Consider the following 16,019-nt stretch of genomic DNA (forward strand, 5'->3'; position numbering starts at 1 on the left):
CAGAGATTAAGTAATCCCTTTTTATTGACACCCAGGTCTGTCCAGTAACTTGTGCTTTCCTCACTCCCAGTAACAAAACAAAACAAAAAACAAAAAAACAAACAAAATGACTCCCCGTTGCTTTGGATGCAAGATGAATGAGGGAGAAAAGGTAAAACAGAAAACAGCCCTGATCAGAAAGTCTGTTTTTCCTGAGTCGAGGGATTTGTTTGTGTACGTGTGAGCATTGTATACTGACGCCCTTTCTGCCTGTTGTGTCTTCACAGCTGAGATTGGAAGAAATCTTAGGGGGGGTAAACAAATTGGGGCCACCATTTCAATAGCCAGGACAATCCTGAATATGGTAACAATGTAATTCTGTGACAAAGAAACAGGCTGGCTTCGTACAGTATGTGTCCCTTGTTCAAATATCCTAAAGATGTGTTGCTAGTCTATGGAGGGGGGCAGATAATCTGTGGAGGGGGCAGCGCTGCAAAGATTGAGCCATTCAATAAACACATGTGGTTTATAACTAACAGCATGCAGTTTGTGTGTGTTGGGGGGGGCATCTTCGTAACTAGAACGTGACCTGATACTCAATCTGACTCATCATTTTGACAGCTTGGCCACTTATGACTCCTCCCCTTTCAATTTTCCCCCTTTGGACAAAAAGCCTTCCTGCAGAAGACGGCAAGTCAATTTCTTTCCCATTATAGACCCTGAGAACACTGGCTTCTGTTCAATTTTCCTACAGTGGAACACAGTTTAGAGGGGATTATTTGGTGTGAAAACTAGTGCACAAGGCAGTGTTCTGGTAGAACGATTTACACTATGGCACAAGGTTATCCCAGAACTGCTCAGCTCCCCCCCCTTCCAAAAAAAAAGACAAAACAAAACAAAACAACAGAACTGGGCATAGTGGATTTGCACTGGCCAGAAAATGCTGGGGACCCAGGAGGGGAACAATTGGGGCAGAATTTGACATGACTGCCAGCTTCTTTTGTGTTATGTGATCTACTTCGACCCATTAAAACCATCAATCAGTGTTTTAATCAATTTTTCACAGTGGTGGAGCAAAGAGTGCAAGAGTGGGAAAGAAACCAACTTTAAAGTGACTTCTCAGGAATACTTCCAGTTATATTACACACTTAAAAAAAGACAGCCGTTGGTGAGATGATACAAATGTAATGATACCAAACAATGTGGACGAGGGAGGGAGGGGGTTGGGCGGGTTACAGTTGACAGAAGGCAGAATCTTATCTCCAATTTGATATATCAGCACACCATATAGACAAACCCCTTTAAAGATATCTTTAAGACGACATTAATCAAATAAATATTCCACCTTTGCTTTCAGTATTTATTCAACATTGTTTATTTCCAACTAAAACGCTGGATGTAACTGTTGTAAGAACAGCAGTAGTAGTGGGTATATTAGTAGTTAGCAGGAGATGCAGAAGCAGTAGTATAGTAACAGGAGGGGCCGTACTGAAGGCAAAGAAAACAGAGGGGCCTCTGGGTGGCGGCTGGGTCCCTCCCGACACAAAGCAGCCTGGGTCTCTCCTGACACAAAGCAGCCTGGGTCTCTCCTGACACAAAGCAGCCTGGGTCTCTCCTGACACAAAGCAGCCTGGGTCTCTCCTGACACAAAGCAGCCTGGGTCTCTCCTGACACAAAGCAGCCTGGGTCTCTCCTGACACAAAGCAGCCTGGGTCTCTCCTGACACAAAGCAGCCTGGGTCTCTCCTGACACAAAGCAGCCTGGGTCCCTGCTACTGAGACAAGTCTAGAGCTGACGATCTGGTCAGAGAGGGAGTTAATGATCGCTCATCCTAGGAAAATTAACTCAGGGCCTTAGACACTGAGGAATTTGTGATTCTTCAAGTAAAGTAAAGTTATAAAAAAAAAAAAAAAAAAAAAAAAAAAAAAAAGACATTCCACTCACCAAAACAAAAAACGCTTTAGTTTATAATACTCCCAGTTTGTAGTCTTGTGATCAACACAATGTCACTGGTAAGCATCACCCTCCGTTCCATCCTGATCCATGGGCGCTCCGTCTGGAGTCATCCCACATCTCTGTGTTGCTAGCCAAATTCAGGACTGGCATGCAGGCCTAGATAGACTGTAAACTCGGTGGCAAAAGCACCACATGTTGGCCAGGACATGTTGGCGGGTATTTTTCCCTGACAGAACTGTTGAGTGTTGATGTTGTCAGGCACCTCTGTTAAAGACAAATAGGCCAGAGGACAAGAAGCTGACGGTTTTGTTGTTGAATGTGTGTGATGTGCAGGGGGCAGAGGCTGAGAATTGGTCATATAGTATGTACTTAATAAATATCATTTGACACACAACTGTAGGTCCGGCAACTTAAAGGGGGAAAACAAAACAAGGCTTATCATGGTAGTCTATATCCTTCACCTGCACATATAGCAACTTCCTTTTTTTGATTGGTTATGCAAACACTGCTGCTGCAGATGTCAAGTGAGAGAAAGTCAGTATAGAAAAATAAACAATACTCAAGCAAAATATCCCTTACAATTGCACTGGCCTTTTTGGCCTGTCCTTACTGTTACAACCCAGAGGTTGTCCATAGAGACGCAGTGTGTCCTTTTTTTTCTCCAGAAAAACCTTTTAGATTGAGTCTTATGAGACATGGTGAAAGCTGACTTTGGAATAAACTGGTTGGTTGAACTGGTTTTGCATTCTGACGTGCATCAGCTCTACATGCCATCAGGTGTGAACTCCTTTGGCTGAGAAGGAGAGCGGTAATGTCAACCAAATCTATCCAGTATTGCAGTGGGTTGAAAACATGTGCAATGGAAAAAAAAGTTGATTTTTCCATTGGAGGATTTACAAATCTTGGATGTATCAAGTTAGTTGTCTTTGAACAAGGATCAATGGAATGAGTCCAGAAGGCTGGAATGAGTCCGGTCCCGGTGGGCAAGGCCCGATCCAGAGGCGAGCGCGGGTGTGCTTTCGCTGCAGTCACCCGGTACAGACTCAGTGCAGGTGCTCAAGTAAAGGCAGCTCTGTGGATTCCTCTCGGGGGGTGGCAGGGTCCCCTGCACTCAGGATTGTATCCATTGTTTGGGTGGCTCCCAGAGGATCTTGTGTGGGACTGGCCTCAGGTGGGGGCGCAGGAGGAATAGGCTGCAGAACAATAAGAGATCAAAATGATATTCACCTCAGCGAATCAGCACTACTATTGTAAGCCAAAACTCTAGTTGTTTGTCAGAAATATATATGTAATAAAAGCCATTGTGGAAGTTTTTTTTGCTGCCTTACCTGTGTGCGTATGGTCTGTAATGTTCCTCCGTCCCCCTCCACTGCAGCCGGTCCGTTAAAGCCCTTCCTGCCTGATAGACTCCACTTCGCGAAGTGGCTGTCCCTCAGTCCCAGGCCAGCCCGCTGGCCTGCTCTGTGCCCTGAGCTCTCCAGGAGGCAGAAGCGCTCTGGGCCCGGCAGGGGGGGAGGAGCCAAGGAGCTGCTGAAGGAGAGCTGGGAGCTGGACAGCTGGTGGCCCAGCAGCCCCTGGATGGAGGAAGTGCGTTGGAGGGAGGTGAGCAGCCCCATCTCCATCCGGCCCTCTGATTGGCTGAGCAGTGCGAGAGGGAGTGGCTGGGGGTGGTGAGGCCAGCTTGGGGTGGGACCCACAGGGTTGTCCGTTCCTGAAGTGAAGCAAAGGGTATTTCGAATTTGATTTGACCTTAAAGACAGGTCCATATCACAAATACTGGGCTTGTCTTGTAGCGCCTGTAGCTCGGCTGCTGCATGGCCTCGCCTGCCCTATTGGCGCGTGCGGGTGTGTGTGTTGCTCACTAAATGTTATTGCATCAATGTCACAATGCCTCCTTGTGTGTGTGTACCCCATTATATCACATCACTGATGACATCATCGAACGACATCACCCCCTACGACATCACTGATCAGTCTTGTCACAATGCCTCCTTGTGTGCGTGTGTGTGTGTGTGTGTGTGCACTTATGACATCACTTTTGACATCATCACCGATGACATCACATCATTAGCTAATTAGCCTAATTAAAAAATCCCGGCTCCATCAGGTCACCCGCACATGTGCCCTTTACACACCTTCATAAATCCCATGGCCGAGCTGCAGGGCCAGCTTGGCGAACTGTAGGGGCAGCTCGGCGAGCTGCATGGTACTAGCGGACCCGTGGGGACCCCCCTGTGAGTTAGGCCCCCCTGGTCTGGAACATGACACCATCACTGATGACATAGTCACTGAACTAATTAGCCTCAGCAAGGAGAAGAATGACATCACTGATGACATCACATCATTAGGTAATCAGGGCAATTCATTAATTAAAAAATCCGGCTCCGTCAGGTCACCAGGGTGCTCTTACAACCCCTGAAAGTTTCAGCCTGATCACACGTAAAACGGCACGGCCGGACAAAATTCTGCTCACTCACACACACACACTGCTCTAAACATAATAAGATATAGATTACAATATTTGTATTATAATATTACACTTAAGCAATACACCAACATGGCATGAACCAATATGGCATGAATTCCCTCCTCTAATAAATATACAGGTTCCAGTGGTGTAAGCTAGTTACGGCGGGCCCTAGTGCACTCTAGTTACTAGTTATAGAGCACACACAAACACAATTTCAATCATGAGACCGGTTGGTAGGTTTAACAAGAATACTTTATTTATCAAATGGCATGCATGGCAAGTACTTTGGGGTATGACTCCATTGTAAGACGGCGCTCCTCTTGAGGCGAGAGAGGGGCTTCTGTATGAGCTAGGATATAGAATCAGGAGTCAAGACCCGTTTGTTGGTGGACTGGGAAGGTGGGTGGGGCGAAACAACAGCTTTTGAGTATGGCTCTGGTAACAGCTTTTGAGTATGCTCTGGTAACAGCTTTTGAGTATGGCTCTGGTAACAGCTTTTGAGTATGCTCTGGTAACAGCTTTTGAGTATGCTCTGGTAACAGCTTTTGAGTATGGCTCTGGTAACAGCTTTTGAGTATGCTCTGGGGGGAACGGGCAGCCGTGATGCCAACTGCTGCTATGATCCCTCAGAGGAGGGGGTGATGTGGAACCCTTGCTATATGTACTAGGATGGACTGGCGACAAATGATGTCATACTGGACAGGATCAACTGACGTCACGCTTGGGCTTGACTGACGTCACAGGCTGATCAGGTAACATGAATATGGCGGCCTTCCTGATTGAAATTGAAATAAGAATTATATTCTTCTTTCTGCTCCTTTTCAGTCATGAAAAGCATTGATTTCAAACATGTATTGTGATGTATTGTGTAACCAAATGTGTACTGTATAATTGTGCATTTTCATGACAGGAAAAAAAAATGAAATTTGTTTGAAACCTCATTACGTGTTTACATATTTTACCAACAATGTGTTGGATTTTACAGTCGAATGACTTATTTAGGCTATTGTATTGGGAAAGTGGATAGGTCAAAGAGAAAGCTATCAGAAGCATGGAATGGATAGGTCTTGACACGTGGTAACGTAAAGAGTCAAAGTGCTGAAACGTGAAAACAAGCATCAGCGCCTGAGAGCAGAGGAAAGGTCTATTTCTCCATGGTGCTGAAATGACCGCTGCCTTCAACAAAAGGCAATTTTGGTGCAATAACCTCACAAGTGCGCTCATTTGATATAAAGGCAAGAGATGATAGTAATATGAAACCTATAGCACGAGAGCTGCAATATTCAACGCTGCAAAAAACATCATACCCCATCAAATGATGATTTTAGTGCCCAACAAACAGCCTTATTTATTTCTGCCATATATCTAAAAATCAACTCCACATTAAGAACATCTATGACTATAGCCTGCCATACATTGTGTGTAGGGCCTAGACACCAGAATGAAAAAAAATCACCTTAATATCTTCTTCTTATTCTTTTCTAAACCGTGTTTTAGTACCGTTGTGGGCCTGTGGATTGTGAACAACAGGGCCTGGACATGCTGCTCTAACATTATACTCCCTGTAGTCTACCTATACAATTTACAAGCACCAAGCAAAATAATTAATTATACTATGTTAATAGTAATAGTAATAATAATAACAATCATAAATAAAAAGTGTAGCTGATATTCTTAAAAAACACTGATGAAAGGCATGGTTTGGTACGGCGGCACATGCAGAGGCTTTATCCACATCTGAAAAACACATACACATGGCCGCTCGGCAGCGACCTTACTCTGAAATGATAACGCCCTGTTACTAGGAATAGCCTACCTAGCATCTACTAACTAGGCTATTAGCTAGCATACCATAATAATTTATAGGCTGGCTATCCACCTGGTAGCGACCATAATTTACCCAACTTGTAGCCTACGGTAGTAAGCCTTAGCCTACCATAATGTACGGTATGTATACTAGTTTGTCTTGAAAATTATATCTAACACAATAGCCTAAAGGTTATGATTATTTAAGACTAACGTCATATCTAGCTTTCTATCCTAACGTTACCTGCTGCATGGTTGCTGACACACCACTGAGGGCAGCGATGTAGCTTGTCAGTTTTATCGTCTCGTAACATCAAATAGAGACATGACAATGGACCAAGGCTGTAGCCACCGACTCAACATTGGGGGGGCCACTTTGTCGCCAGATTAGAGGAATATTAACATTACGATTAGACTGTTGTGATGTCATTATTCACCTTTTATCACTCACCACCATGTCACCTCTCCCTCCCTGCCCGGGTTGTAGCGGGCTCATTTCTAAAGCTAGAGCGAAGCTACTGATATCATATGAAACTAGAAGATCTAAGGCATCTATTGATACCAACCAGGACATGCTAGCTTGTCAGCGAGGGGGGTAAATACCGCTCCAAACTTAGACAAAACTTTGGAAAGGGAAAAACGGACATGCCATGGCCATATTCAAAGGGGTCCCTTGACCTGTCACCTCAAGATATCTGAATAATAATGGGTTCTATTGGTACCCCAGTCTCCCTTTACAGACATGCCCACTTTATGCTAATCCATTTTATTCTTCCAAAAAAAATGCATGCATTATAAATGTGTTATTTTTTGCCTATTCTGAATATTCCTGCATATAGGACCCCTAAACAATATTGGAATTGCAGAAATTGAGTGTGACTGGAAAGCTGAGAGTCTTGTAAATTCAATTAGCCCAATTGTATTCATGTGTGATGATGTTAGTCCACATCATCTACATTGTGTCTTGTGTCTGGTATGTGTGTGTTGAGGCTCTACTTTAGCAATACAGTCATGTAAATCGGTGGTATTTATTGCCATAGTAAATTTCACTTTGTATGCGTGTGTGGTGGGGGGGGGGGTCACCTTGGGGCATCACACTGTGTTAATCCGGCCCTGATGATGAGCGCATCTGAAATAGCTAGTCAGCAACTAACAAATCAACACAAGGTAGCAGCTTACATATCAATAAGGATAGAACAATAGCCATCAAGAAATGGCAGGACCTCCAAAGAAGTTCTGACAGAGAGCAATGTCATTGGACCACATTGGACAAATACATTTGCATATTTCTCCCAGGATGCCGCTTGTTCCTTCCAAACTTTTTACATGAAAGTAACTAACCAAATTAAATGAGTGGTGGGTGGAAATAATAATTAGCCTATTCTTATTTAAACATGCTGTTTTGAAACATTCAATAAAGACAAATTAAAAATGGACTATGACTCGACACCCTAAAGCCGTTTTCCCACATGCGTACCGGAAAATTACCTGTAAGTCAATATCGGACATTTCCCTTCACACCTCTCCTCTCGCATATGAGAATCTAGCAGCTAAATTGCCTGTATGTTGGGGGGCGGGGCGGCACTGCAGAGCGGGTGGGGAGTGACGTGTCGGCAAAACTCTGAATGGTGAAATAACTAAGTTTGCTTGTTTATCCGTTCACCTGCGTCGCGTTGAAGCACTTTTTACAGACTGGCTTGCCTTCGCTGTCGGCAACGTAAGCAAAATACTTACACAATTCGCTTCGTGCATTTGCTTAGTCCCTGTCGGGCTGTGCCTGTGACTGGAGGAGGAGGACGGACTGTGGCCAGAGAGCGAGCAGAGAGGAGAGGGGAAAATCAGCACACCCACACATGAAGCTGACATAGGCTACTGCTCTTATTATCACAAGATCATTTCGCCAGTTTGCTTTAATGTGCGCGAATGATTAGATTATGCCCGCTGGAACATTAAGCAACGTGTGTACACCTCGCCCATGAGAGTGTCGTGGAAAATGACTGCACCCGTTTCTCACTAGTATCCGCTAAAGCGCATACCGCTCTTCTGACTGGGTCGAAAGTGGTGAAATGTCGGGGACGACGGGGTCGCGCTTATACCGGCACGGTGCCTTTCTCACATGCAGGCATTAGACCACGTTCCGGTCATTTTGCGGTACAAAGCGCATGTGGGAAAAGGGCTCAAGTGATACACACATGTTATGGGAGTGGTATATATACCCATTACATCAATTTCCGTGTTAGTAGAATGGTTAGTTCCTTGCTCTGCTCTCCCCTAGGAGCGCTGGCTCCGCGGTAATGCCACGAACAGCTGTATCACGCAGTAAATCTCTGTTTTCTTATTTTCTTTACATCAATTTATTGGGGGGGGGGGGGGGGGGTTTGTCGTTCTCAATGTATATTGCCGCTACGGCCCTGCATTGGACAACAACATAGATACTGTATTACCCAGCATTATGCATTTCATTGGTTATATATACACATATACACACACACATATATATATAAACGCCACTTTCGTCATATCAGCGATAGGGGTGTAAATCACAGGTTTCATCATGATACGATATTATATAGATTCTTTGGACAATGACACGATATTTGCTGATATCACAAAGTCTGACTGCCAGTGCCACAATACGATTTTGATTCAATTCAGGGGTCTGTGATCAATATGAGACGATATATGCCCATTTAATACAATCAGTTACAGAATTTAATACCTCATCAACTGGCAATTAAGACTTTTTAGTTTTTATAGCTATAAGCATATACTTTTGTTATAGTTTGCTACTGGCTATTTTTCTCACACACACACACTAGTCCGGGAGCCATGGGGTTGAACCTCGCTTCGTCGGATAAAGTTTTTTTCTCTGCTGATTCTTGTAGTTTGGGGGTACCTATTCAAAATACAGGAGGGTGCCCGGTGAGTACCCTTGAGCATTTTCAGATATTAACCCCTTAATTGCCAAAATTCTAGAAAAATAGGGATTTATGGGATTTCATGCAAAATGCTCAAATCAAATGCATCCAATTTGTTGTCTCCAATGTCTATTCATAAAGGAGGTCATGTACAATGTATTTCATTCCACACTACATAATATTAACCCTTGTAGGCCGTGCCAGCAAAACAAATGTTTTATGACAATAGGGGTTGTGCTGGATGAGAACATCCATTGAGCCTTTGCTCATTGGCATGTAGAGATTCAGAGTAGATGATACACACTGGGAGGTGTGAAGGCACATTTTGCTGATGGTCTTCACGGTAGTTAAGCCTATTTGGATCTTGTGCATCCTACCCTGAAACATGCACAGCACATTGTGCATGGCAAACCAGGCACTTCACAGTTGCACTTATTGGAGTTAAAAGGGTTTTGCAGCCACACCTGATCATCTCCAAAATGTAGTCTGGGACAAGTTTGCAATCTTCCGGTAGAGTGGTTGGGCTCAGTGACCTGTTGCATGTGTCTTTTTTTCCATCAAAATTCCTCAGTGTTCAATGCTAGTGGCAGATTTACATTTATATTTCAATATATTGCTTGAAAGTGGGCCCTCTTAACATTCTCAATGAATGCTTCATTCGCTGGCGGTAGAGCAGCTAAGTTTGGAGCAGACGTGTCCTTTCCCATTATTTTCCTCCCAGACAAGTAGCCTTGTGTGTGTCTGTGCTCTATACCGAACAGACTGAGATGAAGGCAGTGGCTTGGTCGGGGACCTGCTGGAATGGTACAAACACATAATGGCAGATAGTTCGTACAGTTTTGAGAACTTTGATGACAGAGCCTTTTCCCAACCCATAGTAAGACGCTACAGTGGCACATCCCAATATGGCATGGGCTGGTAAAAGGTTCTTCACAATTTGTGAATGCTTGGTCAGTGTTGACTTGATCCACTATTGCCCTTTCCTTGTGGGGCGATTCCATGATGTGTGGTACATCCAGTCCTTCCTGATGGTAATGGTGAAGGAGTAGGATGAACACATCTATGCCATCAGAAACCACCCATATTTGATGGGCTTCTCCAGCACACCTCAGGACCTTTTGGACAATGATGGTGTCAGTTTCTTCCTGCTGATTTTCTAGATCATATTGGCTCCTTCTTTCTTCCAAGTGATCTCAATGGGGCATGGCTCCTCCCCTGTCACCTCTCCTGTCACATGGCTCCTCCCCTGTCATGTCCCCTGTCACATGGCTCCTCCCCTGTCACCACCAACTTGTGTTTCCTTGTGCTCTGTAGATGGAAAAGCTGATCCTTCCTGGGTCAGTTCCTCACATAAGAGCTAAGAGATGGTGTTTATAGGTGATCCCTGTCTCTCTCTCTCTCCCTGTGACATCTCAGGTGATGGACTTGATACAGTACTGTAATCAGAGTACCTGCCGAAGATGAGGTAGGCATCACTGTCTGATAGCTATGAATTCAGCCGTGTCTTAACATTTTTGATTAAATCAGCTATGGTGCCATCAGCTGGCCAGTCCTGCCATCAGCTGGTCAGTCCATTACCCTTGAATCGATGGCATTTAGGTCATAAATTGTGGAGTTGTCAACTTGGATTGATTTGGTTGTGTCATTGTCTTTACTTTGTTTGAGATGGTGTTGTAAAATCCCTCTGGCCAGGTCTTCTCAAAATCTTCTAACATTGTCTCCCCCCCCCCCCCCCCCCCATCTTTACGGCACTGTCACTGGTGGGGTGATCTTGATGTTCACTATGCTTTCCCCTGGATGTTCGTTGGGATCCAATGGATGGAGGCAGGTTTCCAGTTTCTGCGTCAGTGCCTCTGGCTTCATGGTTATTCCAATGATCCCTCCATCACTGTGGCCGTACCTCATGAATGTGGTTAGGAACTGGTTGATCCACAGGCCATTCCATATTCCACTAATGTGTCACATCACATGCTGCCCCTGGAGAAAATTATTTTGTGGAGGAAGCTTATCCATGGAACGAAGATAGTAGAGGCCATACCAGACATGGTTGACATGGCCAGCTGCAAAGTAGTAGGTAAGCATCTTCTGGAATGTGGTCAGATGAAGAAGCAAGTCACCCTCACTTTCAGCCCAGATGTATGACATCAGCATCAGCATCATTGGTTTCACCAAGACCTAAACCCAAAGTTTGTCTGTTCTGATCCTCTGAAGGCTCTCATCAGGTCATTTGCTTTCTGGAAATGTCTTACCGGAACTCCAGAGAGCCCACTATCAGCCATCAGTGAACATAAAGCCCCAACAAAACTCATCAATGCGTGCATACCCCCAAGACGCTTTAAGCAGCGCAGCCACATCTATAAGTGACATGTGTGTCTGTTTGAGGCGAGATGTGTCTGAGCCGAGATGCAGTGTCCCAGCCATTTTGAGTGGGGTGGCCCAGGTGGGGCACAGACTCAAGCAAGGGTGGCACTGATTGCGGCATTTAGGAAGGATGTAGAATGGTTTTCCCTCACCAAAATGTAGCCTAACATCACTCTAGCTTAGCTTAACAATTAGCCCGCTACAGCCTCTGAGAGACAGTATTGTTGGCCATAGATGCCAGCACCCTCAGGATTTTGGGGTGGCCAATTAGATTTAAGGGGTGGCCTGTGCCACCCCAGGCCACTCCCTAGAAACTCCCCTGCCGAGATGTGTGCACAGGATTTAAACAGTGCACGTAGACCCCTCCCCCCCGGCTGTACAAGGAATTGAGAGTGGAGACAGAAAGTGCCACGGCTCAAAGCCAGTGAAACATGCACACACGTGCACATGCACGCACACACACATGCACGCACACACACAGTGCCAGACAGAGGGGAGTGGGGGAGAAGGGTCTGACTTGCGCAAACCTGCACCACTTCAACACCTAGGAGTGATTTATCAGACTAAAAGTCCTCTGCTAATTTCATGTTTTTATTGGGGGTGGGGGGCACATGGCGCGGGAATCAAATAGGCTACATTATACATGACCTCGTTGCTCCTTTATGAATAAACATTGGAGAAAGCAAATTTGATGCATTTGATTAGAGTATTTTGCATGAAATCTCATAAATCCCTATTTGTATGGGATTTTGGCACTTAAGGGGTTAATATCTAAAAATGCTCAAGGGTGCTAACCGGGCACCCTCCTGTATTTTGAATAGGTAACCCCAAACTACAAGAATCAGCAGAGAAAAAAACTTTATCAGCCGAAACAAGGTTCATCAAAAAAACAGCCTTTGGCTCCCGGACTATATGACATCATCAGCATCATTGGTTTCACCAAGACCTAAACCCAAAGTCTGGCTGTTCTGGTCTGACTTGTAATCTGATCCAAGGCTCTCATCAGGTCATCTGCTTTCTGGAAATGTCTTACCTGAACTCCAGAGAGCCCACTATCAGCCATCAGTGAACATAGCCCCAACAAAACTCATCAATGTGTGCATACCCAACCCGTTCTCACTCTGAGCGCGTCGCATATTGACGCTTTGTCCTGTCCCTTGTGCGTCGCTTGTTACTAACATGGTACCCTTGAGCGACACATGAAACGACTTGGGCTTTCCGACTAAACTCAATGCAAACCCATGGAAGTCATCTTTGACGCTTATGGCAACTGCTCCCCTATTAGCCTAACTGCTCCACCATTAGTCAACTGCTCGCCCATTAGGGTCTGGAGGAGCTAACCTCTCCCAGACCCTAACCCTAAACCTAACCTCTCCCACCCCATGCCTAAACCTAACCTCTCCCAGACCCTAACCCTAACCCTAACCTCTCCCACCCCATGCCTAAACCTAACCTCCCCCAGACCCTAAACCTAACCTCTCCCACCTCCCACGCCTAAACCTAACCTCCCCCCAGACGCTAATGGTGAGCAGTTGACTAATGGGCGAGCAGTTAGGCTGATGGGGGAGCAGTTGCCATAAGCGTCAAAGTTGACTTCTATGGGTTTGCATTGAGTTTAGTCGGAAAGCCCAAGTCGTTTCATGGGTCGCTCAAGGGTACCATGTTAGTAACAAGTGGCGCATAAGGGACGGGACAAAGCGTCAATATGCTACGTGGTCGGAGTGAGAACGTGTTGGCATACCCCCAAGTAGGGATGTAACGATAACCGGTTTAATGATAACCGTGATAAAATTCCTTACAATAACGGTACAGTTTAAAATTTTCATTATCATTCAAACCGTGGTACCGTGATTACCGTGGTACTGTGATTACAGTGCTTTGAAAAACATGGTAAATACTGTCCATCATCAACCAAAGTTGGCAACAGTCTCCCAGATGCAAACGTGCAGCCTTTGAGAAATGATTTCAGTGAGTGTATCAACCCTTTTTCGATCTGAGTTTTCAATATAAAATGTTGTAAAATGATTTCAGTGAGTCTCTCAGTACTTTTTGAAAATTTTCAGCATTTTCTTTACGAATACAGTGATAATACAATAATCGTGATAATTTTGGTCACGATAATCATGATGTGAAATTTTCATACCGTTATATCTCTCCCCCCAAGACTTTTAAGCAGCACAGCCGCATCTATAAGTGACGTGTGTCTGTTTGAGGCGAGATGTGTGTGAGGCGAGATGCAGTGTCCCAGCCATCTTGACTGGGGTGGCCCAAGTGGGGCACAGACTCAAGCAAGGGTAGCACTGATTGTGGCATTTAGGAAGGATGTAGAAAGTTGTCCCTCACCAAAATTTAGCCTAACTTCACTCTAGCTTAAAAATAAGCCCGCTACAGCCTCTGAAAGACAGTATTGTTGGCCACAGATGCCAGCATCCTCAGGATTTTGGGGTGGCCAATTAGATTTCAGGGGTGGCCAGTGCCACCCCTGGCCACTCCCTAACTCCCCTGCCGAGATGTGCACACAGGATTTGAGCAGTGCACCTAGACCCCTCCCCCCGGCTGTACAAGGAATTGAGAGTGGAGACAGAAAGTGTCGCAGCTCAAAGCCGCAGTGAAACATGCGCACATGCACACACACGTACACACACACACACACACACACACACACACACACACACACACACACACACACACACACACACACACACACACACACACACTTGCACAAACATTCACCGTTTCAACACCTGGGATTTATCAGACTAAAAGTCCTCTGCTTATTTCATGTTTTTATTGGGGGTGGGGGGCACATGGCGTGGGAATCAAATAGGCTACATTATACATGACCTCGTTGCTCCTTTATGAATAAACATTGGAGAAAGCAAATTTGATGCATTTGATTTTGCATGAAATCTCATAAATCCCGATTTTTATGGGATTTTGGCACTTAAGGGGTTAATATCTAAAAATGCTCAAGGGTGCTCACCGGGCACCCTCCTGTATTTTGAATAGGTACCCCCAAGGTACAAGAATCAGCAGAGAAAAAAACTTTATCAGACGAAACAAGGTTCATCAAAAAAACAGCCTTTGGCTCCCGGACTACACAGGACAGAGAGGAGTTTGCCCTTTCAAGGGCATATACAGCAAATGGCACTTTTATTTTAAAGCAAGTTTTCCCGAGGTGGCAATCCGAATCACTTGCATTGGCCTGTTATACCCCTGACTTAATTGCAGGGTTTGGTTTTTGTAGATGGCATCTCACAGATATAGTAATGGCCAAAATACTACTTGCAACTTGTGCAATGATTTACTCTAGTCATAGTCATCTAGTCTGAATAGATGTCTTCCCAAAAGTATTGATCAATACTATAAGAGGTTGGACTGTAGCTATTTGTGGTGGAGCATAATATAAGCTAGTCGAAACAACTGAATAGGCCAGTGATATTCAACTGGCGGCCCGCGATGGAATTGCAATTTTCTTTTCTTTTTTTACAGTGCACCTGAACGCAACATGCAAGATACCCGCTGAATAAGTGTCCAAATGTTCATGTAATTCTGGCCAATACTCACACTTCTGTTATAGCATTTCAGTCTGGAATATGGAATATCTTTCAATAATCTATGATTTAGCTGCTAAATTGTCAAATACCGCCGTCTGCTCGCTACACAGGCACTTATGTATGTACTTAACCTAAGTAACTATCCGGTGTGCACAACATTGTCAGACTAAACTCCGTCTGACACCTACAATCCGCTACAGAAAAATGTATATTGTTTATTAACTGGCCCCTGGCCTTCTATCATTTCACGAAAGTGGCCCCCGGGCAAAGCAAGTTGAGTATCGCTGGAATAGGCAATATTGCTGTAGGAAGAGGCAGCTGGTTTTGGGCTTACCCATGGAGGGCTGGACAGTGGTGATGTGGGGCTGAGGGAGGCTGGAGGCTGGCGTGCTCTGAGTGGTGTGGGCAGCCGGATTGGTGGAGATGGAGGTGGATCCGCCGCCGCAATCAGAGTCCTCGATGTTTCCTCCGCTGTTACAGCCAGCGCCACAACCCTTCTGTAACCTGCAAAGAGAGACAGAGGTAAGCTCTTTGAATAATATCCACATTAACAGCAGTGTTTGTCAAGTTTAAAAAAGTGTAAATGTGGTTGTACATGCTGTATATCACAAGAGGTTCAAGCGATGTACCTGTCCCAGCTACTGATGAGCCAAGTATAAATGTTGTGTGGGCTGACAGGTCCCCCCCAGACAGAGCGGAGCTGGCTGTGACCCCCGGCGTAGGAGGTGGTGAGGGGCGACACGTAGATGGGATAGCCAATGGGCTGGTCACACGATGAGTTAATCATATTCCTCAGGGCCTGCTTGGCATTTTGAATGCTGCCACGCTCTGGGTTACGATTGCGCAGGAAGACCAGCTCCTGCTGCTGCCCCGCCCACAGCCCACGCACACACTCCCTGTTCACCTGTAGAGGGCGGCACAAAGATGGTGGCATGGTGATCCTTGTCCATAATTCAAAATAAGTGTGGACCG

General features: G+C 45.2%; 1 protein-coding gene across 1 annotated transcript in view; it reads right to left on the reverse strand.

Moving 5' to 3' along the window:
* Positions 1–1,924: 1,924 nt before the first annotated feature.
* Positions 1,925–16,019, reverse strand: part of LOC310782040 (pecanex-like protein 3) — a gene marked incomplete at its 5' end in the record, with an annotated part of 53,043 nt that continues 38,948 nt past the window's right edge. The window contains 4 exons of the mRNA XM_083642689.1: positions 1,925–3,128; positions 3,264–3,646; positions 15,382–15,551; positions 15,677–15,951. Coding sequence (XP_083498815.1) covers positions 2,979–3,128; positions 3,264–3,646; positions 15,382–15,551; positions 15,677–15,951 — 978 coding nt within the window. The 3' untranslated portion in view covers positions 1,925–2,978. The remainder of the gene's footprint in view (positions 3,129–3,263; positions 3,647–15,381; positions 15,552–15,676; positions 15,952–16,019) is intronic.

Source organism: Poromitra crassiceps (assembly GCF_964638095.1).
Source record: "Poromitra crassiceps genome assembly, chromosome: 1".
Classification (NCBI taxonomy): domain Eukaryota; kingdom Metazoa; phylum Chordata; class Actinopteri; order Beryciformes; family Melamphaidae; genus Poromitra; species Poromitra crassiceps.